The 23,698-nt window shown below is 40.4% G+C and overlaps 2 protein-coding genes across 2 annotated transcripts; one reads left to right on the top strand and one right to left on the bottom strand.

Annotated features, from left to right (window-relative positions):
• The first annotated feature begins 1,027 nt into the window (after positions 1-1,027).
• On the top strand, positions 1,028-13,147 carry LOC118362793 (ninjurin-1-like). The gene is made up of 3 exons (XM_035743411.2): positions 1,028-1,231; positions 9,027-9,270; positions 10,314-13,147. Exons 1-3 carry the CDS (start codon positions 1,187-1,189, stop codon positions 10,454-10,456), a joined length of 432 nt encoding a protein of 143 aa, XP_035599304.1. The 5' UTR covers positions 1,028-1,186; the 3' UTR covers positions 10,457-13,147.
• A 1,803-nt stretch (positions 13,148-14,950) lies between these two features.
• On the bottom strand, positions 14,951-23,573 carry LOC127932229 (caspase recruitment domain-containing protein 19-like). Its single transcript, XM_052527221.1, has 6 exons — positions 23,448-23,573; positions 16,913-17,052; positions 16,334-16,490; positions 16,122-16,187; positions 15,943-16,008; positions 14,951-15,519 (listed from the first exon to the last, which is right to left on the bottom strand). Exons 1-6 carry the CDS (start codon positions 23,503-23,505, stop codon positions 15,410-15,412), a joined length of 597 nt encoding a protein of 198 aa, XP_052383181.1. The 5' UTR covers positions 23,506-23,573; the 3' UTR covers positions 14,951-15,409.
• Between the last annotated feature and the right edge of the window lie 125 nt (positions 23,574-23,698).

Here is a 23,698-nt window from a genome sequence, read left to right as displayed (position 1 = left end):
CAGATTGTCAATGATGTGTACGCCGAGGAACTTGAAACTTTTCACCTTCTCCACTGCGGTCCTGCCTATGTGGATAGGGGCGTGCTCCCTCTGCTGTCTCCTGAAGTCCATGATAAGCTTCTTCATTTTGTTGAAGTTGAGGGAGAGGTCATTTTCCTGGCACCAGTCTGCCAGGGCCCTCACCTCCTCCCTGTAGGCCATCTCGTCATTGTTGGTAATCAGGCCTATAATTGTTGTGTCATCTGCAAACTTGATGATTGAGTTGGAGGCTTGCTTGGCCACGCAGTCATGGGTGAACAGGGAGTAAGGAGGGGGCTTAGCATGCACCCTTGTGGGGCCCCTGTGTTGAGAATCAACGTAGTGGAGGTGTTGTTTCTGAAGATGTATGCAATGTGGCACCTTCATTCAGCACTGAACATTTGATCATTATTTTGACTCATTCCAAAACAGTTATGGTGCATTTATATACAGGATTTACCCCAGTGTTTTACCTAAAAAGACCTTTCTGTTTCCATTTGGGAGCCGGTACCCCGTCTCACTTGAGGCCAAAGCCAGGCAGGCCACTTATACTTTTCAGCTGTCATTTACATAAAAATGGTTCACAGTGAACTTTAACACCTTTTCACAAAGCAACTGTTCAGTATGAGATTATGCAGAAGTTGTTGTTGATTCTGCTCTTCACAAGTTCTCTCTGTCAGTGCTATGAAAACACAAATCCCCTTGTATCCTATACAATAGTGCAACACTGGTGTTACAGTCGAAAATAAGCCTTAGGCTATTCAATTGATGTTGACATGGTGATGTTTTGTTAAAAGCTATACATATCAGGCGTAACCCGTAGTTTGAAAGGCTTGAAAATGATCAGATCAATGACAATTTACATAATTTCATAAAAACCCTTTATTGCATATTTTATGTTGTGAAACTCTTGTTTCTCATTCCAAATGAAAAGGGGCTCTCCTTATAGATCAGAACCTGACGATTCTGGATCTACTTTCAGTTCCTGAGCCACGGTGTGGAAACGCCCCTCGTTGACGGGTGGTAGGCACTCTTCCACATCTTAGTCTTTATTTCACACAGCGAGAGACCTGGTGGACACTGGCAGCGAAACAACGACACGAACTCCCACAATACTTTTGGAATTTAACCCGCTTTATTTCAAATTCAATAGTTTTAAGAGGCAAATATGGCGACTGAAATCATGGAAATGAACGGACATGTCGACGAAGAGGTACGTTTTTTTTTGGTGAGATCACCATTGCACAGTGACAGACAGTCTATTCGATTACAGCCAAAAGCTGTTTTGTGTTTTTTTTTTGTGAGCCTCTTATAGAACTTCTGATCATTTCGTTGCCTGAGTACTTCAGTCTTAAAGACAGTGTAATCTTGTACATTAACAGCACCTACCTTGTCCACTAGGTGGATGACAATAGAGGTGTCATTCTGGAGATTTAAGGGCATGTTTGTCCGAGTGGGTAAAGATGTTTCTGGCATAAGGGTCTTTTAGCTTAGATATATGTCTTCACAAAGCAGCCTTTGGTACGCATCCAGCACTGGATCAGTAGGCCCAGGAGGAATGAAGGTAGATGGAGCCCTAAACACACTGTGCGTGGGGACGGAAGGGTTGCAATCTCTAAAGAACAGTTTCAGATGTAATGTACATATAAGCAGTTGAAACACATTGCAGTTGCGCGTCCTGATATTCAGGCTGATTTGTTCCTATATGTATATTTTCTGTAAATAGATCACAAACGAAAGTTTATTGCACCTTACTGGTCGCTTACTTGTTTTCTTTCTCCAATAAAAAAAATAACGTTATTTGCACAATAGACACTAAGAAATATGAAAATGTTTGAAAAATAACATTCGCACATGGAGGCTGCTTCAATTTATTTAAATAAATGGCTTTTCAAACATATTCCATTCTCCTTTCTCTTGTGTATATTATGGCTATATTCCCACGAATATTCCTTTATTTAATTAAGCTTTTACATGTGTATTTTTCTGTCTTTATAGTAATAATAATAATACTTTTTACTTTGTAGAGCTAATTTCCCACGCTCAATGTGAAGCTTGTTGGTGCTTGCTTCTGAGCGCAAATCATTTGACTGCTGCAGTTTGAGATTATTTATTCTCTTTTATTTAAGTAAATAAGATGATACTGGCCTTTATTATCTGATATTTATTTCAGATATTTTGTCTTAATTAAATTGATTTATATTATAGTCACACAGTTTTAAAAAAGTAATAACACAGTGTTAAAGTGTTAAAGGTCCCGCACAGTCATCCTATTTTCCAAGTAAAAAATGATTTTGAATTACCAAAACATCGCCCATAATATTTGTTCACTATTATAAAGCTAAACATGGAAGATATTGTACCTTTTCTCTCATCTCTAACTATCAGGAAGCCTGAAAGAACAGGCTGAGTGGGCAGGGAGCTATTATTCATGACCCTGCCTTGACTGACAGCTCTTTGAAACACACAAGCGAACAAGCCAGGTACAAGAACCTTCAGGGGATGATGACAAAACATCCCGAGAACGTCCCATAAACTGCCCTCTGGGCCGTCCCCGGGACAAACCGGGAACTAGACAAAACCTTTGTGGGACCATGAAACAAAGTCCTTTCCACTTTAGGCAACCATTTTGTGATGCTGTTCGCAGGGTTATATCTATAAAAACATTGCAATACATTTGAGATTTTAGTAGTAGTTTGCAACAAAACAATTGCACAAGCATGCACACACTCTCTCGCCATCATTTACACAGACAGTCAGACTGACTCACTGACTGGGGTTGTGGGTGTGTATTGGGGGTCAAATGTGTATTTTGAAAGTCAGGTTTCAAGCTACTGTTCAGGAATGTGGTTTGGTGTGAAGTCAGCTATTACTGAAGCATGAGACTTGATATGCATGGGGGGGCAGTGAATAATACAATATTGGATAAAGTTTTTACACTATTCATGGATATCTCTTACCCACAACATAATGTAGTAATCTACACAAAAAAACGTTATTACATTATGCATTCGGCATATTTATTACATTATTGGCATTTTATTACATTATCAGTGGCTGCAGGGTGCTTTAATACTTGGCAACTGAGTATAGCCTATCCTAAACAAAGCTTGATCACTTTTTAGGCCTATTTCAAAGACCATTGTCACGCAAACCTTGGGACAATAGGTCAGGGTTTCTACTACAAGGCCTACAGCTAATCAAATAAACTCATTCATTCTAGTCCAAAGCGCACCTGTTGAGGATTAGGCGTGAGACCATCATTTATTTTTTAACCAGGCAAGTCAGTTAAGAACTAATTCTTATTTACAATGATGCACTACTCTGGCCAAACCTGGATGACGCTGGGCCAATTGTGCGCCACCAGATGGGACTCCCAATCACGGCCGGATGTGATACAGCCTGGATTACAACCATGGATTGTAGTGACGTCTCTTGCAGTGAGATGCAGTGTCTTAGACCGCTGCGCCACTCGGGAGCCACAACATGCGCCCTGCCCTGACTTAGGCTACCGACAGCAGTGGAATTCCTTATTGCATGCAACTTGGACAACACGTGATTTTATGTTGCCTAGTGACCAACCTTCAAATAATGTGTGTTTGAAGACCCAAATGAGGAAAAGTATCACTTTCACTGTTCAACCAAGGATTTGATCCAACAATGTTAGGTAGCTAGAAGATGGCAATAACGAGATGTATCAATTGTTTATAAAATCTGTGATGCATTATAACTCAGTTATAACCTAAAAACGGTTAGAGGAAGTCTAACAGTCTAACAGCTGAAGAGTGTTCAATGTAAAAAAATAAATAAAAAATAAAAGTTTTGAATCTACATGATACAATGAAGACAGCAAATTTACACTCTATTATTATTGAGTTGATGTAATGTCCTGTTTTGGATTTTTTTTTAAACTTGAATAAATTGTTTGTGTTGGATTTACTGATAATATGATTAAATATGAGTTGATGAAACACAAATAATTAGAAACACCAAAAATATTAGTGTTTCATACATTTAATGTTTAACATTGTTTCATGTAGTTGATGATTTCCAAATGTAACCCACTTTGTTGAGCACAGTGATCAAACCACCAGCAGTAACTGATTTTACATTTACATTACATTTAAGTCATTTAGCAGACGCTCTTATCCAGAGCGACTTACAAATTGGTGCATTCACCTTATGACATCCAGTGGAACAGCCACTTTACAATAGTGCATCTAAATCTTTTAAAGGGGGGGGGTGAGAAGGATTACTTTATCCTATCCTAGGTATTCCTTAAAGAGGTGGGGTTTCAGGTGTCTCCGGAAGGTGGTGATTGACTCCGCTGTCCTGGCGTCGTGAGGGAGTGTGTTCCACCATTGGGGAGCCAGAGCAGCGAACAGTTTTGACTGGGCTGAGCGGGAACTGTACTTCCTCAGTGGTAGGGAGGCGAGCAGGCCAGAGGTGGATGAACGCAGTGCCCTTGTTTGGGTGTAGGGCCTGATCAGAGCCTGGAGGTACTGAGGTGCCGTTCCCCTCACAGCTCCGTAGGCAAGCACCATGGTCACTGGTGTGTCTTAAAGTTTAATCAGAGGGTATCCAGGGAACATGTGTTTGTGAACCGATACTAAGGGGGAAACCACCTAAGTTTTCAGTCACTGCTTAAACTCCCGTTACACAACACCAAGAGGTCAAAACCGCGAGGATTAAAGCAGTAGAATTCCCCAAGTCCCCACTGGTTTAGTGGCTGCTGCCGTCCGGTAAACGATGTCATCATAGTCAAGACCTGGCAGGAAAGTTTGACCGCACAACCCGTTTCGTTCTGTTCATGGAAGCAAGATCTAATACATTTTATTTTTTTAAAAACAACTTTAAATCAGAGTTCTTTCAGTAGCTCATGTTTTTGAAATGTTAGATCTTTATCAATCCAAAACCCGGAGATATGTATAGGCGGGAACCCGCTCGATAAGAGGCATCCAACGAGTGAATATGTAGCCCCCCTGAGAAATGTTCCCATGAATTAGAGAACAGCATATTAAGTATGTTTAAAATCAATCAGGGCTTTCCATAATGCAACAAATTCAGATTGCAGCTCCAACATTGCACCGACTGTTGACCAGGCTACGGCATACATAACCGTTTTGTCTACATACAGATTAATATTGCACGATTTAATACATAGACTAATATTATTTACATAAATAGTAAAGAGAACAATTCCCAATACCAACCTCAGCGGTACGCCTTTTATAATATTGAGGAAACCAGATTTGGCACCATCAGAAAGCACACAGTGTCCTGTCAGTCTGATAGCTTTTAAAACCCATTTGCAAGACATTATCCAGGCCTATTTCAGACAGTCCAGAAATAAGGAAGCACAATATTGTTTATGACCTAGGCAATTTGACACCTCATCTAAAACATAGTGGCTGAAACAGTGCTATGAGCAACACAAAGGAGGTGTCCAGTCTGAGACCGCTCTGCTCTGTGAGCAAAGTGACATCATGGCCTGGTATTCTAGAAATCATTGACATTTGGGCCATGATGACTCGGTTACTCAGAAAAGTCCTGACTGAACTCCCTTGAAAACCTTGTGATCGTCGCGCTTTGTTGTTGTTTTTTTACCCTTCAGTGTTGATCAAATACCTGTGGCTTAGGCTCATTGTCAAGTCTAATTGTTCAGTTAAAAGCAACACGAAAAAAGCCCACATGTGAAGCTCCCAGTCAAACAACAACAGTTCTTCAGTGGATGTACTGCCGGTGTATGAACAAGGGCAGAGAAGAAAAAATAAATAGAAGAGCTAAAAGGAACACCCATCTCTACATGAGTAACAACACTGACTAGTCAGCGGTGTCTGTTCAGACCTACAATGATCTATCTGTTACTCAACAATCCCGCAGAAGAAGGGTTTCTGCCGTCACAGGGAATTACGTGACATGTACTGTATCTCAGCGTGTTATAACACTCTGGACATCAGCGGTAGAGGTGAGTCCCTCCTCAGCCCGAGAGAGAGGGAGTGGGACAGATAACCAGACCAAACGGGCAACAAAGAAGGAAGACGAAGGGAGTTAATGGACTATGAGAAACGGAATTTGAGGAAGTTCACCCTTTTCAGTAGGCCTATTTCTAGAACGTCGCCATGAACACAGCAGTATGTGAAACTAGCCCTCGGAAGGGCATGCAGAAAAATGGGCAACAAGATCGAGTGAGGAAAATGGCACACGCAAAACAGGGCCGTAGAAAGGGAACGATAGAGAGAATGGAATAAACAAAAGAAAGAAAGATGAGTGCAGGAATTTGAGGGTGATAAGGCAGTGAGGGAAAGCAGGCTGCTTCTCAGAGATAACTAACTGTCCAGTCATCGCTAGCCTTGGTCACAAGGAGACTTTTCCCCTCTGTGGGCTTTGTGTGTTTTCAGAGGTGGCAAGAGGCATGTGGATGTGGACTTCTCTGTTTTACTCTGTCCTTTAACCCACACAAAAACCTGGGTAATGTTTGGGTTAGGGGCCCACATTTCCAATGACGTAACAATGTAATTACATCACCGTACAGTCATGCCATCCCTATGCCTTTCTGAATTAGTGGAGAGAGTAAAGCAACATAAAGCCGAGTAAAACTGGCTCACAGCTGGAGCGGGCATTCTGAACTACTTGAAATAAATGCAAACTTTCGGGAAGCTGAGACAAGACAAGATATATAGACACGGTCATTTGTTTGACCACTGAGGCAGACAGCATGACATCAGTTCTGCTGTAATGGATTCCTGGGGTTTACTCAGGAATAAACATGTGTCATGAGTGGCACTCATTAGACCGGCCTTGCTTCTCTCCTCTCCACTCCTCACTGCTGTACTACACAATGTTATTACCATAGTATAGTAGCACATACTTTAGTGGTCCTTCTGTGGCTCAGTTGGTAGAGCATGGCGCTTGTAACGCCAGGGTAGTGGGTTCGATTCCCGGGACCACCCATACGTAGAATGTATGCACACATGACTGTAAGTCGCTTTGGATAAAAGCGTCAGCTAAATGGCATATATTATTATTATTATATTATTTAGGAGAAGTATTCCCCAGTCCTCCTCATTTGATAACGTTGCAATATTCTGACATTAATAGTCATTGTCATGCTGTTGATTATACAACAATTACAGTTCCTTCATACAATTAACAATTACAACGAATGGACTGTTACTGAACAGTATTCACTACTGCTCTACAATACACTCAAGTAATACATGTTCAGTACACACACACAAAACATGCTTCCGCATCACTTAAGACACAATGACACACCTCTCTGCTTTCTACATTCATATTATCCAACTTCCTCTTGGTTGACAGCTACAGTAGTTACACCCTGGTTGGAAGGATATTGCAGAGGAGTCATGGCACTAGACCTCTCGTCCTTTCTAGCAGTTATCTGTGCACAGAGAGCCGTAACAATGGCCATTTCCCACAAATGAACATCAGTCCCTGTAGAAATCGCCAGAATTCCCCTCCCGCTAAACATTTTTTCACTTGGTCATTATGGGGTGGGTGAGAAACATGTGCATGGTCACACTTCCTGTTAAAAGTCCCACAACACTTTCCTTTCCCACATACCACAGCAGAGCAACTGCAGAAATCACTAGAATTCCCCCATATTTCCCAATCAACACAAATGTCATTTGTCACATGCTTCGTAAACAACAGGTGTAGACTACCAGTGAAATGTTTACTTACTAGTCCTTTTCCAACAATGCAGAGTTAAGGATAACATTTTTCTGGTAAAAAATAGAAAATGACACAAGGATTAAATACACAGTGAATAAAGAATACCAATAAGAGTAAAAAAGAACATGGCAAAATACAGGGAGTACCAGGTAATAACATGGCTATTTACAGGGAGTACCAGGCAATAACATGGCTATATACAGGGAGTACCAGGCAATAACATGGCTATATACAGGGAGTACCAGGCAATAACATGGCTATATACAGGGAGTACCAGGCAATAACATGGCTATATACAGGGAGTACCAGGCAATAACATGGCTATATACAGGGAGTACCGGGCAATAACATGGCTATATACAAGGAGTACCGGGCAATAACATGGCTATATACAGGGAGTACAGGGCAATAACATGGCTATATACAGGGAGTACCAGGCAATAACATGGCTATATACAGGGAGTACCAGGCAATAACATGGCTATATATAAGGAGTACCAGGCAATAACATGGCTATATAGAAGGAGTACCGGGCAATAAAATGGCTATATACAGGGAGTACCAGGCAATAACATGGCTATATACAGGGAGTACCAGGCAATAACATGGGTATATACAGGGAGTACCAGGCAATAACATGGCTATATACAGGGAGTACCGGGCAATAATATGGCTATATACAGGGAGTACCAGGCAATAACATGGCTATATACAGGGAGTACCAGGCAATAACATGGCTATATACATGGGGTACCAGGCAATAACATGGCTATATCCAGGGAGTACCGGGTAATAACATGGCTATATACAGGGAGTACCGGGCAATAACATGGCTATATACAGGGAGTACCGGGCAATAACATGGCTATATACAGGGAGTACCAGGCAATAACATGGCTATATACATGGAGTACCAGGCAATAACATGGCTATATCCAGGGAGTACCGGGCAATAACATGGCTATATGCAGGAATACCAGGTTATAACATCGCTATTTACAAGGAGTACCAGGTAATAACATGGCTATGTAGAGGGAGTACCAGGTAATAACATGGCTATATACATGCTAATGTTTGCATTTAACTGATTTAACATGTGTTCATATAATCTACATTTCAACTAAGTCCTAACAGTGATGTGCCAGTGTTAAATCTCTGAATATCTGTTGTACTGACGTCAGTCTCCTGTGTTCAGATTCCTGGGGTTTGGTCTGCTGTCGATATCGATAGTGCACTGATGTTAGCCTCTGTGTTCAGGTGTGTTATCGGTCTCTGTCTGTTGTACTGACGTTAAGTCTCTCTATGTCCAGGAGCGGCGTCAAGGCCACTGGAATCGGAGGCAGGCAGGCCAGCCTATAAACATGAACCGGTATGCTAATAAGAAGAGCGCAGCAGAGAGCATGCTGGACGTGGCGTTACTCATGGCCAACGCCTCCCAGCTGAAGGCCGTCCTGGAGCAGGATCCAGACTTCACCTTCTACACCCCCCTCATCACCTTCATCTCCATATCCCTCATCCTGCAGATCACCGTGGGCGTCCTGCTCATCTTCATTGGTGGGTCTCAGTTCTGTTCAACTTTATTTATCCCCTCAGAGGCTATTAAGAAAGTCGTAGTCACTCCCGTCTGGCTCAAACCAGCAAAGTCCTCTTCCTCATACTGACCGCAGTAACCCAATAAGATCTCCTTTCTCCTGAAGAGTGAAGTCATTTAATACTTTCCACAAATCTAAAAGCGTTGGATCGGCGGAGGCATGGGCTAAAAGGAGTTTCCACCATATTTCTTGTTCCAGTCATTTCATTTCAAATCAGTTAAGGGAAATGTACACTTTGGGAGGAAGGAGGGATAATTGGGACGTAGCCACAGATTGATGAGGCATGGGGCCAAGAGTCTTTCCTGACCATGTGACCTGACAAACTCCTGACCCTATTGATGAGACATAAACACTTGGTTTACGGTGCCATTGTTTCTCCTCAACTCCAAGAACAGATAAACTCCCTACATGTTTCTGACCCTACTTTAGGTTTGAATGGCTCTCTCTGTTATTGTCTGTGTACCTGGCTATAATGTCCGTATCTTCCCCTGCCAGGGGCTCCCATTGTGTGGGTGGGATAGTTAAAGAACGGGACCATTTGAGACAGTGTTTGTATATCCATTGTATTTCTCCTCTCAGTTGGTTCAAATTAGGAATACTCAGTTTAATGTCCTCAGGCAGAATTGCTAACATTACAGGCGGTGTGCCTCTATTGAGTCAGCATGTGAAAAATGCTTAACTGGGCTTCAACTCTCACAACAACCTCCACAACAACATATTGGCATTCCTTTCTAGTGAGGCATATAATTAATGTCCTAAATAACTATTCACCTGAGTGTAGGAAATGTAAAATGCCCTTGAGTTCACTTGTCCAATATTGTCTACTCAGTGATTACGTCAAGGGGAAGAGGAAGAATGCACTTTTAGGGAATTCAAACAGGGCTCCAGTCTTAGAAACAACTTTTGACATAGCTCCCTCTGTTGGTTGCTTTCTATGAGCTGAGGATATGCTTGGAGCCACTAAGCTAATCCGCAACATGTTTGTGTTCTTCTCTTGTTCTGCAGTGAAGTGGAACCTGAACGATGAGAGCACCCACTTCAAGCTGAACATTATGGAGAACATCGCCACAGCACTCATCTTCATCATCGTTGTAGTCAACGTCTTTATTACGGCCTTTGGTGTCCAAAAGCCCAATCAAAACTCTTAACTGCCCTCACTCCTTACCCCTGGTCATTAGTTATTACAGTTATACAGGCATTATACTGGTGTCATATGCACAATACACACATAATATGCCAACGTGTACCCTTGGTTGAAACCCTCAAACAAATGTTTGGTAATCAGTGTCAAATTGTCAGGTTACTCGAGTTTAATAAATATATGTATTGTACACAGACTTACAGTTAGAATGCACAAAGGTGAATCTTAAAGTAAATGTTTTATACCGGAATGCCATAGCTGCACAAACCAAATCACTGCTACTTTACAAGCAAGAGCGGTTGACGGATCCAGTAGTCCATCAGATTCTCCGTGACACCAAAGACAATGGATTGATTCGTTATACAGGATTCCCACTGGCCTTTCATACAAGCGGCCAGTCACAATCAGGTTGACCCTACTTCATGACGATCCTGTCACACTTCATATTTCGCGATTACTTGTGTGAACAATACATTGTTCAAATGACCAACAGTGTTCATGCGTTGCCTTTATAAATATGTACATATGAGGGTTATTTTAGATCAATTTTATATATACACACACACAAGCTCAGTGGTGGTTTTTAGCGTGTAAATCTTCAGACAGATGTTAATTCAGCAAGATGTTGAGGCCTTGCCTTTACTATTCTTTAAGTCACCACACAGAGACAGAAAGACAGAGACAGAGAGCCTATCATTTGAAGTATTTTATTAGGCCTAAAAGGGAAAAACGATACAATCACGAGGATCCACTTTTATAGACAATATACCGACGCATAGACAGCGCAACGAGCGAACAAAACAACCCTCGCAATATCAAATGGAATCACATGGGTCTTTTACTGAACTTTTTGTTGAAAACAAATATTTGAATGGGAAGAGAGAGACTGTCACTGGCAAACAAATAGCAAAATCTACTCATTTGAAGGGGTGTCCACATACACTAAAGTATCTCATATCTTAGAGCTGCTGTCATGGTAACTTTGTTCTAGAAATACTCAAGCTGTACAGACCCAGCTGCTGTGTTTTTTAGCCCATTGATTTTGTTGTCATGTTTGAGTCACTCAGCTATCACATGAACACACGCAAGATACGGCAAAATGTGTAGAATGTAGGAAATTAGCTTTTAAATGCCTCTCAAAAATATCGCCCTCCATGGCTGCCATTTTAAAGCTAATTCCCTACATATTCTGTGTGTTCATGTTGAGTCAAGTTTATTTTTACAGGGACAGTGCACATTAATCAACGTTTTCAGTAAAAGTGCCGGTTTTAGCCAGCCGGCTAATTTTCAACCACAGTCCCTGGGCAGGCTTGCCGAGTGTATAGAATTGCAGGAAATGTGCTTTAAACCTGCTAAATGTTCTCTCCGCCAACAAGAGGGGTGTGAAGAGTTTGTGAACCACTGATCTAGCATTGCAAAATGTAGGTAATTAGTGGATTTTTACCCAAAATTCTCATGTTAAGTTACTTGAATTTTACAACCGGACATTCAGACTTTGCCTGCTGCCTTATATGTGATCTCAGATCTATGCAACGTACAGTATGTACCATCACAATTTATGTGTAAAAAAATATATATATATAATATTTCATGCCATGTTTAGACCTTAAGCTTTGCCAATATATATATTTTTTTATATTTGAAGGCATTTTCTATTTTTTTAAATGAAGGACCAAATCATATTTTAGCCCCACTTTTAATGCACTGTATGCAGTAGAAAACTGTACTATTCTGAAATGAAGTTTGTAAACAATTTGTAAACAATTTGTCCAGATATTGTTTTGTATTGTCCACGCATAGAAAGGCTTGAAAACAGTAAATAGTGAAAAGTCATACAATTATATCAATCATAATGATGGCACTTGTGAGACTGAGGCAGTTAAGAGAATGTGGGGAGAAGCCTAACTTCCACTAAAACCACTTAGATATGCATTGATGTCCATTTGACTTAAATGGGAGTTAGGATTTTCTCCTCACAGAGTAGATGGAGCTGTGACAACAGTCTCATATGTCTACACATTGAATATATACAGTGCCTTGCGAAAGTATTCGGCCTCCTTGAACTTTGCGACCTTTTGCCACATTTCAGGCTTCAAACATAAAGATAAAACTATTTTTTTTGTGAAGAATCAACAACAAGTGGGACACAATCATGAAGTGGAACGACATTTATTGGATATTTCAAACTTTTTTAACAAATCAAAAACTGAAAAATTGGGCGTGCAAAATTATTCAGCCCCCTTAAGTTAATACTTTGTAGCGCCACCTTTTGCTGCGATTACAGCTGTAAGTCGCTTGGGGTATGTCTCTATCAGTTTTGCACATCGAGAGACTGAATTTTTTTCCCATTCCTCCTTGCAAAACAGCTCGAGTTCAGTAAGGTTGGATGGAGAGCATTTGTGAACAGCAGTTTTCAGTTCTTTCCACAGATTCTCGATTGGATTCAGGTCTGGACTTTGACTTGGCCATTCTAACACCTGGATATGTTTATTTTTGAACCATTCCATTGTAGATTTTGCTTTATGTTTTGGATCATTGTCTTGTTGGAAGACAAATCTCCATCCCAGTCTCAGGTCTTTTGCAGACTCCATCAGGTTTTCTTCCAGAATGGTCCTGTATTTGGCTCCATCCAACTTCCCATCAATTTTAACCATCTTCCCTGTCCCTGCTGAAGAAAAGCAGGCCCAAACCATGATGCTGCCAACCATGTTTGACAGTGGGGGATGGTGTGTTCATTGTGTGTTGCTTTTACGCCAAAATAACGTTTTGCATTGTTGCCAAAAAATTCAATTTTGGTTTCATCTGACCAGAGCACCTTCTTCCAAATGTTTGGTGTGTCTCCCAGGTGGCTTGTGGCAAACTTTAAACAACACTTTTTATGGATATCTTTAAGAAATGGCTTTCTTGCCACTCTTCCATAAAGGCCAGATTTGTGCAATATACGACTGATTGTTGTCCTATGGACAGAGTCTCCCACCTCAGCTGTAGATCTCTGCAGTTCATCCAGAGTGATCATGGGCCTCTTGGCTGCATCTCTGATCAGTCTTCTCCTTGTATGAGCTGAAAGTTTAGAGGGATGGCCAGGTCTTGGTAGATTTGCAGTGGTCTGATACTCCTTCCATTTCAATATTATCCCTTGCACAGTGCTCCTTGGGATGTTTAAAGCTTGGGAAATCTTTTTGTATCCAAATCCGGCTTTAAACTTCTTCACAACAGTATCTCGGACCTGCCTGGTGTGTTCCTTGTTCTTCATGATGCTCTCTGCGCTTTTAACGGACCTCTGAGACTATCACAGTGCAGGTGCATTTATACGGAGACTTGATTACACACAGGTGGATTGTATTTATCATCATTAGTCATTTGGGTCAACATTGGATCATTCAGAGATCCTCACTGAACTTCTGGAGAGAGTTTGCTGCACTGAAAGTAAAGGGGCTGAATAATTTTGCACACCCAATTTTTTTCAGTTTTTGATTTGTTAAAAAAGTTTGAAATATCCAATAAATGTCGTTCCACTTCATGATTGTGTCCCACTTGTTGTTGATTCTTCACAAAAAAAATACAGTTTTGTATCTTTATGTTTGAAGCCTGAAATGTGGCAAAAGGTCGCAAAGTTCAAGGGGGGCGAATACTTTCGCAAGGCACTGTATCAGGTAGGCTACATGTGTATCTAATAGTATACTTTTCCCTACTATAAAACATTATAACTGTTATAATCTACTTCCCCCATGAACAATATTTCCCGTACCAAACAAAGCACAGATTAAGGCAAGTTAGCGAACAATGGCTTCACACTGTGTTAGAGAGAACTTTGAAAACCCTTAATAACATTAGAGAAAAGTGAAAGAGAAACAGACCGAGGTGAAACACAGCTGAGACCTGAAATGTAGTAATTTGCATTGGCTTTTCAGTGGGCATAAAAACAAAATGAACACTGTCAAAAACAGTAACTAAGTACTATTGTCACTCAAAAAGAGTGTAATCAACCGCTATAATGTGGTAGTTCTAGTGAACATATTACAATGGCTCTGGTATGGTTGGGTCACACATGAATCTAGCTACAAGCATAGTGGACCTGGATTGATCAAATTGAAAGGCATCATGTGGTAGACATTTAATCCAAGACAAAACACCGGACGAACAACATGTTGTAGCTCAGTTGGTAGAGCGTGTGGCTCAGTTGGTAGAGCATGGCACTTGCAACGCCAGGGTTGTGGGTTTGATTCCCACTGAGGACCAGTATGAAATGTATACACTCACTACTGTAAGGGTGTATGCTAAAATAATATATATATCATTCATGTTTTCCATTTATAGATCCTCCCTGATAACAGAGATGATATTACAATTAAAATTGCAATAAAACGTAGTGCTTGGTTGGTTTCCTTCAGTAAACAAATAAACATCCTATTTGATAAATACCCTCCTTTGCCGTTTGATGTTTCCTAACGTCAATCTCCTGAGCATACTGCAAGTAGTACAACACATTCAGTAGGAAAGGTTAATTTAAAGTGAGTTTATTGGTTTCTGTACACGGTGTCCAAACCACACCAAAAGAACAACGGAAGGAGGCTGGCTCTTGACAAGATGCTGTTCAGTAACAGAGCATAAGTGTGATAATAGTCCCTTTCACCAGAGAAGACGCATGTCTAATATCTAACCATTATGAAGACAATGAAAGTTCATAAGAAAACCAGTTGCTATATGACAAATTGTCCAAAAAAAACTCAAGATTCCTAAAGCCAAAAGACTGCTATATACAGTATGTACAAAGTTATAATCCCCTGGCTTTTCACACCACTGAAACAAACTGAACTGAGCCAAACCAAGCTGTAATCAACTGGCTCAGTTTGGTTCAGGTTGGCATGGTAATGTGAAAGGGGTATTTGTGTAGTGTGTTGTGGATGTCCGGAAACACCTTTGGAGTGCTTGTTTTGCTGTGGTAGTGGAGACACACAGACTACTTCCTGATGGGGTCTTCAGCGTACCATATGAGAACCTCTCTGGCTCGTCGGCCCAGTCCAAGAGCAGCCATGCTAAGAGTCCCGCTTCCCCCTGTTACTTTGGCCTCTGTAGGACAACACATGGACGGTTTACACTTTGTTTTATTCCCTAACAACTAAGCATGATAAGACTGACAACTTCAACCTAAAGGAAACAGAATAGGTGTACACGATTTGGTCTGTGCGCTACGGAATAGCCTGCCCCGTCAAGTAAGAGGGGCAGACACCATGGGAGGTTTTTATCTGTCTTTTATTCATCCCGTTCACCGCTTCTTGTTTGTTACACTTCAAAGTGGGTTGCGACTTTTAAATACCCTTTTACAATCAAGTTTGATGTGGAGCTTGATTTGTGGCACAACATGAAGATTAAGCTTAGCTTGGTTTCAAAATAATCCGTTTAGGAGTACAGAAAAGCCATACGACATAATGACTTCTGTTTTTTTGCTTTGGGGAAAGAAAGAAAAAAATGGAAGGGACTTATTGTACTTACCGCCATAGTAATACAGTAGAGCCATCCCCACCGCAACACCAAAACAACTCAGGAAGAACAGAGGACCTAGAGAGAGAGAACAGGAGACTGTGAGAAAGAAAAGTATGTGCAGCATGTGTGTCTACAGTACGCGTGTTTGTATGTGTGACAGAGTTTCAGCTTTCTGTGTGTATGCTTACCTCGGTCGTTCAGCACATATCTCGGCTGGGTGGGTGAGGCTGTAATCGTGAACGGGTCTACAGAATCTGGGAAAGGGATTACATTTATTCAGGTTTTTAGATGCAAATATACCATCAGTAGTGTACAGAAAAAGACAAACATTCTCATGTGAATAATAAGGAGAGCAAATCTTAGCTCTCCAATGACTGACTGTCGGGGCGGAGGGACTAACCTCTGAGGCGGAGGCGTGTTGGTAGGCTGAAGTACACCTCTTCCATATGCAGGTGAAGCGCCCGGTAGAACTCCCGGCAGGCCTCTTCACCTTTCCCCTGTAGGTGAGCCAGGAGCTCGGCCAGTCGGACGCAGGTGGGCACATCAAGGTCCCTAAACTGGATCATATCATATTCAGAATTCCAGATGTGTGTAGAATACCTCGATCTCTCTCTCTCTCTGAATGTAAGTGATTACCTTCGAAATCCAGAAATGAATGCCCTGTGCACGCCTAGCCTGTTACTCAATTTGACATTTTTTGTTACAGTTGTCCAGAAGGGGCTACCAATTGACTAACTGCACGTTCTGGAACTAAATTCATGTTCAAGTGGTCTGTTCAACAGAGTCTGGAAATGGAACGGATGCTTAGATTGAGTTAAAATAGTGTAGATGTAACAAAGTGCTGCTTGAAACCACAGCTGCCTGAACAAGCAGTCATTCGCTACATTTCAGTAGGACATCTCTTAGAGCAAAGATCTCTGCATGTGGAAGTTACAAATGACCTTGGGTCAAACTAATTTGTCCAGAGGAAGTTACTCACTTTGGTGGCCTCCTTGTCTGTGAGGATCTGTGGGTAGATCCTGTTGAGCTGCAGGATGAGCTTATCCACTAGTTCTGTGTCCAGTCGACGGTCTGTCCTGAGGAACCGACTGTCCTCCAATAGCTGGTCATGGAAACTGTCTGACAGTCACGTGGAAACGAATCACAACATGATTAAAATGGCAAATGATTAGCAGCGAACACAGTTCATATTAGGTCCAGGATAAGGAAGGATTCACTTGCAGATAATGAGGATATGTCAACAAACAAACGAGGGAAGCGAAATCTCAAAACAGGCTAAAAATATGCATGAATTTGAAAGTTTTTAAAGAATAGGAAAGCTATGCCAGGAGGTCGACCTCAACATTGCTCGTCCTAAAATAGCCAAGTGCATGTAGTAACTCTAGGGTGAAATACATACGCATGATGCCTCACTGGCACCACCTACAGATTGCTAGAAATGAATTCAACAAATTGTCTGAAGAGGCAAGTATAGGCCACCGAAGACGATCAGGTGCCAGCGTAGCTACAGTTACGCGAGATATGTGATAACTATGTTGCAGGTAGTTTCTACAAAAACCACTGAAAAGTCAGAAAGACATTCATTAAATCCATGTTTTGTACATCCTGAGGAGGTTCCTTGCCATCTTAACTGCCGCACATCTAGCATTTCCCAGAGTCTTTGCAGGAACTGGTCGGTTCTATGCGACACAGCCGTGGTCACTGGTACACGACAGTGCGTAACACTTTGCGACGAAAACAACGATCTACATACATGCAAGAGACATTTCTCACTTGATACAAAACATGGATTTTATTAACATCTTTCCGAATTTTCTCTTGTTTTTGTAGAACCACCGGAAACTTGACATATAAATGGCAGCGTTTTGCATAAGCTAAACTGTAGGGTAAATCCATTTGAATTCAATCACTTTTTCACAGCACCCCTTTTGGCCATGTAGTGTATTTGCCCATTGTAGAAATTCTCGGAAAGTGACTTTTTGGAAATGAATGCCAAATCATTCAAGAGAGATATGTGTTCAAAGTTTACACATTTTGGATACCCCACCATACCATGAGACACTGGGAAATATGAATGGTTGAGATTGATATGATTTAAAAGCTTAAAAACAGAGTTGTCAAACTATTCGATCATTTCTGGAGATGTTTTAAAGTATATAATGACGTTTGTTTTTTTCCTTTGTCAATTATCTAAAAATGCGTGAAGTCCTATTTTGTCATGTATGCATGTTGTAGTTTAGTCCCTAGTTTACGTAATCTAAAGTGCTTGTGTTGTGCTCGCCATCGGTTGAGACAGAACATGCTCTCGAATATAGCGTGGGTGTCATGTTTTGGCTGATAAAATGTACGAATATAATACTAAAATAAAAAATGTTTACAAAAAGATAGGAGGTCCACACACGAGAGAATATTGACTTAAATGGGAATATCTGTTGTTTTAAATTATACTGTCAATCCTCCATAGGAAACCTTTTGAAATCATACAAATATATATATATAATAGAATGGACATAACCATTTAAGTTAAGACGCGATGTTGGGTGGGCCTGCAGTCATCTTTGTAGTATTATTAATTAGATACAATTTCAATTCAATTTAAATGTCAATGGTGTGTGTACCATCTAAATTGCAGTGGTCTGAAGTAAAAGTCCACCTTTTTCAACGCCGATACCGATTTTTGGAGGACCAAAAAAGCAGATACCGATTAATCGGCCGATTTTTAAGAATTATTTGTAATAATGACAATTACAACAATACTGAATGAACACTTATTTTAACTTAATATAATACATCAATAAAATCAATTTAGCCTCAAGTAAATAATGGAACATGTTCAATTTGGTTTAAATAATGCAAAAACAAAGTGTTGGAGAAGAAAGTAAAAGTGCAACATGTGCTATGTAAGAAAGCTAACGTTTCAGTTCCTTGCTCAGAACATATGAAAGCTGGTGGTTCCTTTTAACATGAGTCTTCAATATTCCCAGAAGTTTTAGGTTGTAGTTATTATAGGAATTATAGGACTATTTCCCTCTATACCATTTGTATCATTAACCTTTGACTATTGGATGTTCTTATAGGCACTTTAGTATTGCCAGTGTAATAGTATAGCTTCCATCCCTCTAGTTAGCGCACGCTAACTAGCTAGCCATTTTACTTCGGTTACACCAGCCTCATCTCAGGAGTTGATAGGCTTGAAGTCATAAACAGCGCAATGCTTGACGCACAACAAAGAGCTGCTGGCAAAACTGTTTGAATGAATGTTTACGTGCCTGCTTCTACCTACCACCGCTCAGTCGGATGCTTGTATGCACAGTCAGATTATATGCAACGCAGGACATGCTAGATAATATCTAGTAATATCATCAACCATGCGTAGTTAACTAGTGATTATGATTGATTGTTTTTTATAAGATAAGTTTAATGCTAGCTAGCAACTTACCTTGGCTTACTGCATTCACATAACAGGCAGTCTCCTTGTGGAGTGGAACGAGAGAGGCAGGTCGTTATTGTGTTGGACTAGTTAACTGTAAGGTTGCAAGATTGAATCCCCCTAGCTCACAATGTGAAAATCTGTCATTCTGCCCCTGAACAAACCGTTCCTAGGCCGTCATTGAAAATAAGAATGTGTTCTTAACTGACTTGCCTAGTTAAATAAGGGTATATATAAAAAATCATAATTGAAAAATAAAAATAGGCAAATCGGTGCCCAAAAATACCGATTTCCAATTGTTATGAAAACTTAAAATCGGCCCTAATCGGCCTCTAGTCTGAAGTGATAGGGTCAGAATAAATTTCTATGATTGAAATGACACCCACGCTGTATTCATGACACCCACGCTGTATTCAAGAGCACGTTGTCTCTCAACCGATGGCGAGCACAACACAGAAAACGCAGATGATGTGAAATAGTGTCTAAGCTACAACATATGCGCATATTTAAATCGGAGTTTACACGTTTTTAGATAATTGACGTTCAAGATTTAAGACCATTTGTATATATAAAAAAATGTTTAAAAAAAAAAAAATCGTGACAGCATTGTTTGTAAACATTTGATATATCAAACGTTTATATTTTCCAGTGATGAAGACATGGTTGTCTCATGTATGGTGGGATAGGCATATGCAAAATGTGTCAACTTTGAGCACATTTATCTTTTGGCATTGATGTCCAAAAAGTCACTTTCTGACCACTTCTTCAATGGGAAAACACATGTATGGAAAGTTGTGTTTAAAACAAAAGGGGATACTACCAAAAAGTGATTGAATTACAATGGATTTCGGAACAGACCCTATTTTACTTTACTTTGGGGATGGTTGTTTTTTCGGGCTCTTTTACATTCACTCTTTTGCAGGCGTTACTATATAATTCATTCCACCCTAGACACATTTCTTCGTCCGCTTGCATGCACCTCTACTATAATATCAAGGTGTTTTGGTCCTCCCCTTGCGCACTACGATTTTCCGTGTGCTAACTTTTACTATACCACAAGTTAGTATTGCCTACCAGTCTAACGGCCTACCCTGCCCTTAATCCACCGTTCATAGTGACAACAGTGGTAGGTGGATCATTTGTCCAGATCAGTAAATAGGCTAACTAGCAAGTATACCACACAAACACATCCAAAGCTGCATACATTTGAAATATGAATCGACAAGAACACATAGGAATAGCTGATAGGCAGGGGAGCGGCAAGGTGCATCATGGCTCATGAAAGAACAGTGAAGACATGACACAGCTCAAAAATCTCCACTATTGATCTGGTTTCGGGACAATATAATTATGCTACCTATACTAGCCTACAACAGCACACTTTCAAGGAATAATTGCGTCATTGTTTTCAAGTGAGTGCAACATTCTAGCCTACACTGAAAATGTAATTTGACTAATGGCGCAAAGCCATGATTTGAATGTTTCCTTCGATTTGGATCAGTTGTGGGTCTACTCTCAACAGTTTATAAGGTCTAGAAAGGCCCAGTAAAAAGCTTAACACACGCTCTGCATCTTCTGCAATCTAAATGTATATTCCTCCCGCACCTAGAACCTTCAATATAGCCAAAATAGTTCTAATTGAACTTGTTTTCTTTAAAAATGTATTATCTTTTATATGTGGCATAAACACAACCAGTCAAAATGTTGTAACATTATTTGGCTACTTCAAAAGTATCCTGTAGGCGTGCCCACGTCCGTCCAAATAGAATTCCAGCAGCCTCAAAATGGCTTGACATTCAACAGGTTTCCAACCTTTGTATGCGAGTAAATTGTCTAATAAAAAAATGGCACCACATTATGGGAAAGCATGCAGTTTATTAGGAAACGAAATAAATGGTGATGCACTCCACAGGGTAGTGAAAGTCCACAGTGATGAGGTTGATGCTCCTTTCAATATCAAGAGTCTTATTCTGGTGACATGATTATCGATGCTTGGCTGCCATTTGACAAATAAAAATAATCTCGCACTTTTGTCCACAATAATCTTATCAGCACACGTGCCAATACCAGTGGCCACATACTCTATAGCCAAGCAACATTTTGTGACAAAACCATCAGTGCATATCAATGCAATCTCGATCACATTTAAAATGATTTGTGTATATGTTTTTTTTACTGACAAATAACAAAATCAACCAATCCAAACCGTGCAAAAGCAATACGATTAATGGAAAGAGACATATGTTAGAATACACCAAAAAGTTTAATAACATTCAGAGATTCTCAAGCCAAGCCTTCGATACTGGGTATGCCTACAAGGTAGGGAGGGACGTGTTTGTTTGTCGAGACTGAGTCTATTTATTGTGGTGTTGAAAACGCAAACCATGTCAGTATATTTTGCTTATTGGTTGTGTGGTGCATTGGCACAGAAACCATTTGGTGGAAAATTCGTTGCATATATTTTATATAATTATAAGGCATCAAAATGTTGAAAATCTGAATTCCCCCAAGCTGATCATTGCAAGCGGCTCTGATCGTGAAGTAATGAAAAAGGCAGGGAGAGCGTGCTCTTCTGTAGTTGCGGTGTCAGAAAAATTCATGTTGGATTCCAATACAAATATCCAATTAGAATCCAATAGAAAATTGTATTCGATTTTAGAAACTATCCAATATGATAGAGTGCATTCGGAAAGAATTCAGACCCCTCGACTTTTTCCACATTTAGTTACGTTACAGCCTTATTCTAAAATGTATACTTCAATCTAAACACAATACTATAGTCATCACATATCTCGCATAAACTGTATAGCTACACTAGGCAGGTTGGCATTGACCCAGGTTTATTCGACAAAACCAATGTTGCAAGAAACACGTCATGGAAACGGCAGATCGGAGACATTGTCTAAAGATCGACATTTTTAATAATTTGTCAGGGACCGATTTTTCTTGTCGAACTTTCGTTATTGCGAAAAATTGAGGTGTTTTTCGAATAAATTATTATTGCCTAATCATTTAAGGTAGTCTGCTGCTTGCAACATAGTATTTTTCAACCATAAAATGTATGTTTATTTGCAGGACAAAGATTGTCCTGACTTCCAAGAATGCCGGAATTGCTTCCCCTTGCTTTTCTGCTTGGCTGGCAGGTTTCACGGTGTCCAATGATTTCAGATCTACAGGAGTACAAGTTTCACCATGACATGATCCGCGGTTATACGTTGGCACATGATAATTATTAGTATATGGAAAATATTTGTAAATTATTGCATTCTATCCATGGTGGTTTTCGCTGTCTCCGAGACATGAAAAAGATAGATGGGAGGGCATATAGGCTATCGCCAATTTATTAATTCGCAATTTCCCTAAATGGGCAAAGTAAACACTTCAACCACTACATTTTTATTCGACACCAGGTTTCAGCGAAATATTATAAACCCGTGGGTGTGACAACATGACGTCCAGATGTTTTATCGACACGAGATAGTTAGATGGCAACGCACTATAGCAGGTAATTGTCGCATCTATTTTCTATACGAACTTTCTAACAAATCAAATCACTGGACAAGTTAACGGAAACATAGACTGCCGAAAAATATCAAATGTGTCGGTAGCTATACAATTGTCTCTTCAGACAATTTGTTGAATTCAGCTCGGTCTGCCTGCGTAATTGCTAGTAAAGCATCTGTCCAAAATTCTCCCGCTGTCAGTGGCATTGGCTTACAGTATATGGGATGTGTTACAATGTGACAACGGGTAGTAGAATACAGCAACTGGTGATGTCGTGTTACATTAGGTCAAAGGCGGGCACGAGGTGTAGCCTAACATCGGAAACTATGCTGCTTGAAATAGACGTAGCTGTCGGGAACACTACACTTTACAAAAGGTTAGGCTATCAAGCTCTGTTAGCCCGACAGCAAACAGAAGTTGAAAGTGCCATAGCCACCATAAACTATCGAAAAGACAGACGGGGTTCTTAATTGTTCAAGCGCAGCGACAATGTGTGTGTGTAAATGACAAAACACACATACCCATGGCAAAAGAAACAAGAAACACAGCAGTACTATAGTTTAAGAAGTCGCCTACAAACCTCCCATTGTGTGGAGTCCCTTCTTTCCTTTGAGTGGCCCCTCCCTCCTCGAGACCATTATCACCACAGCACTGCAGGGAGTGGCTATAACTTTCCCGGAAATGCCTGCATCTTATTTTAGACCGACAGCAGTACATTGAATAGTAACTATGAAGTAGCCTACAGTATCAATGTCATTTATTTTATTGAATGTTGAATTAACATACATAATATCTAAGTTTTACTAAAAGGAATTTGTTATAATTTGATGT

Source organism: Oncorhynchus keta, chromosome 10 (genome assembly GCF_023373465.1).
Source record: "Oncorhynchus keta strain PuntledgeMale-10-30-2019 chromosome 10, Oket_V2, whole genome shotgun sequence".
In the NCBI taxonomy this organism is placed as follows: Eukaryota; Metazoa; Chordata; class Actinopteri; order Salmoniformes; family Salmonidae; genus Oncorhynchus; species Oncorhynchus keta.
This window is presented reverse-complemented; position numbering and strand designations above follow the sequence as displayed.

What these genes read in the sequence shown, in the direction of transcription:
- LOC118362793 (XM_035743411.2), top strand. Translation starts at nt 1,187, where the DNA reads ATGGCGACTGAAATCATGGAAATGAACGGACATGTCGACGAAGAG. An exon ending in ACGGACATGTCGACGAAGAG is followed by an intron (nt 1,232 to 9,026) that starts GTACGTTTTTTT and finishes CTCTATGTCCAG; the next exon opens with GAGCGGCGTCAAGGCCACTG. An exon ending in CGTCCTGCTCATCTTCATTG is followed by an intron (nt 9,271 to 10,313) that starts GTGGGTCTCAGT and finishes CTTGTTCTGCAG; the next exon opens with TGAAGTGGAACCTGAACGAT.
- LOC127932229 (XM_052527221.1), bottom strand. Translation starts at nt 23,505, where the DNA reads ATGGTCTCGAGGAGGGAGGGGCCACTCAAAGGAAAGAAGGGACTCCAC. An exon ending in GGGACTCCACACAATGGGAG is followed by an intron (nt 17,053 to 23,447) that starts GTTTGTAGGCGA and finishes CGTGACTGTCAG; the next exon opens with ACAGTTTCCATGACCAGCTA. An exon ending in ATATGTGCTGAACGACCGAG is followed by an intron (nt 16,009 to 16,121) that starts GTAAGCATACAC and finishes CTCTCTCTCTAG; the next exon opens with GTCCTCTGTTCTTCCTGAGT.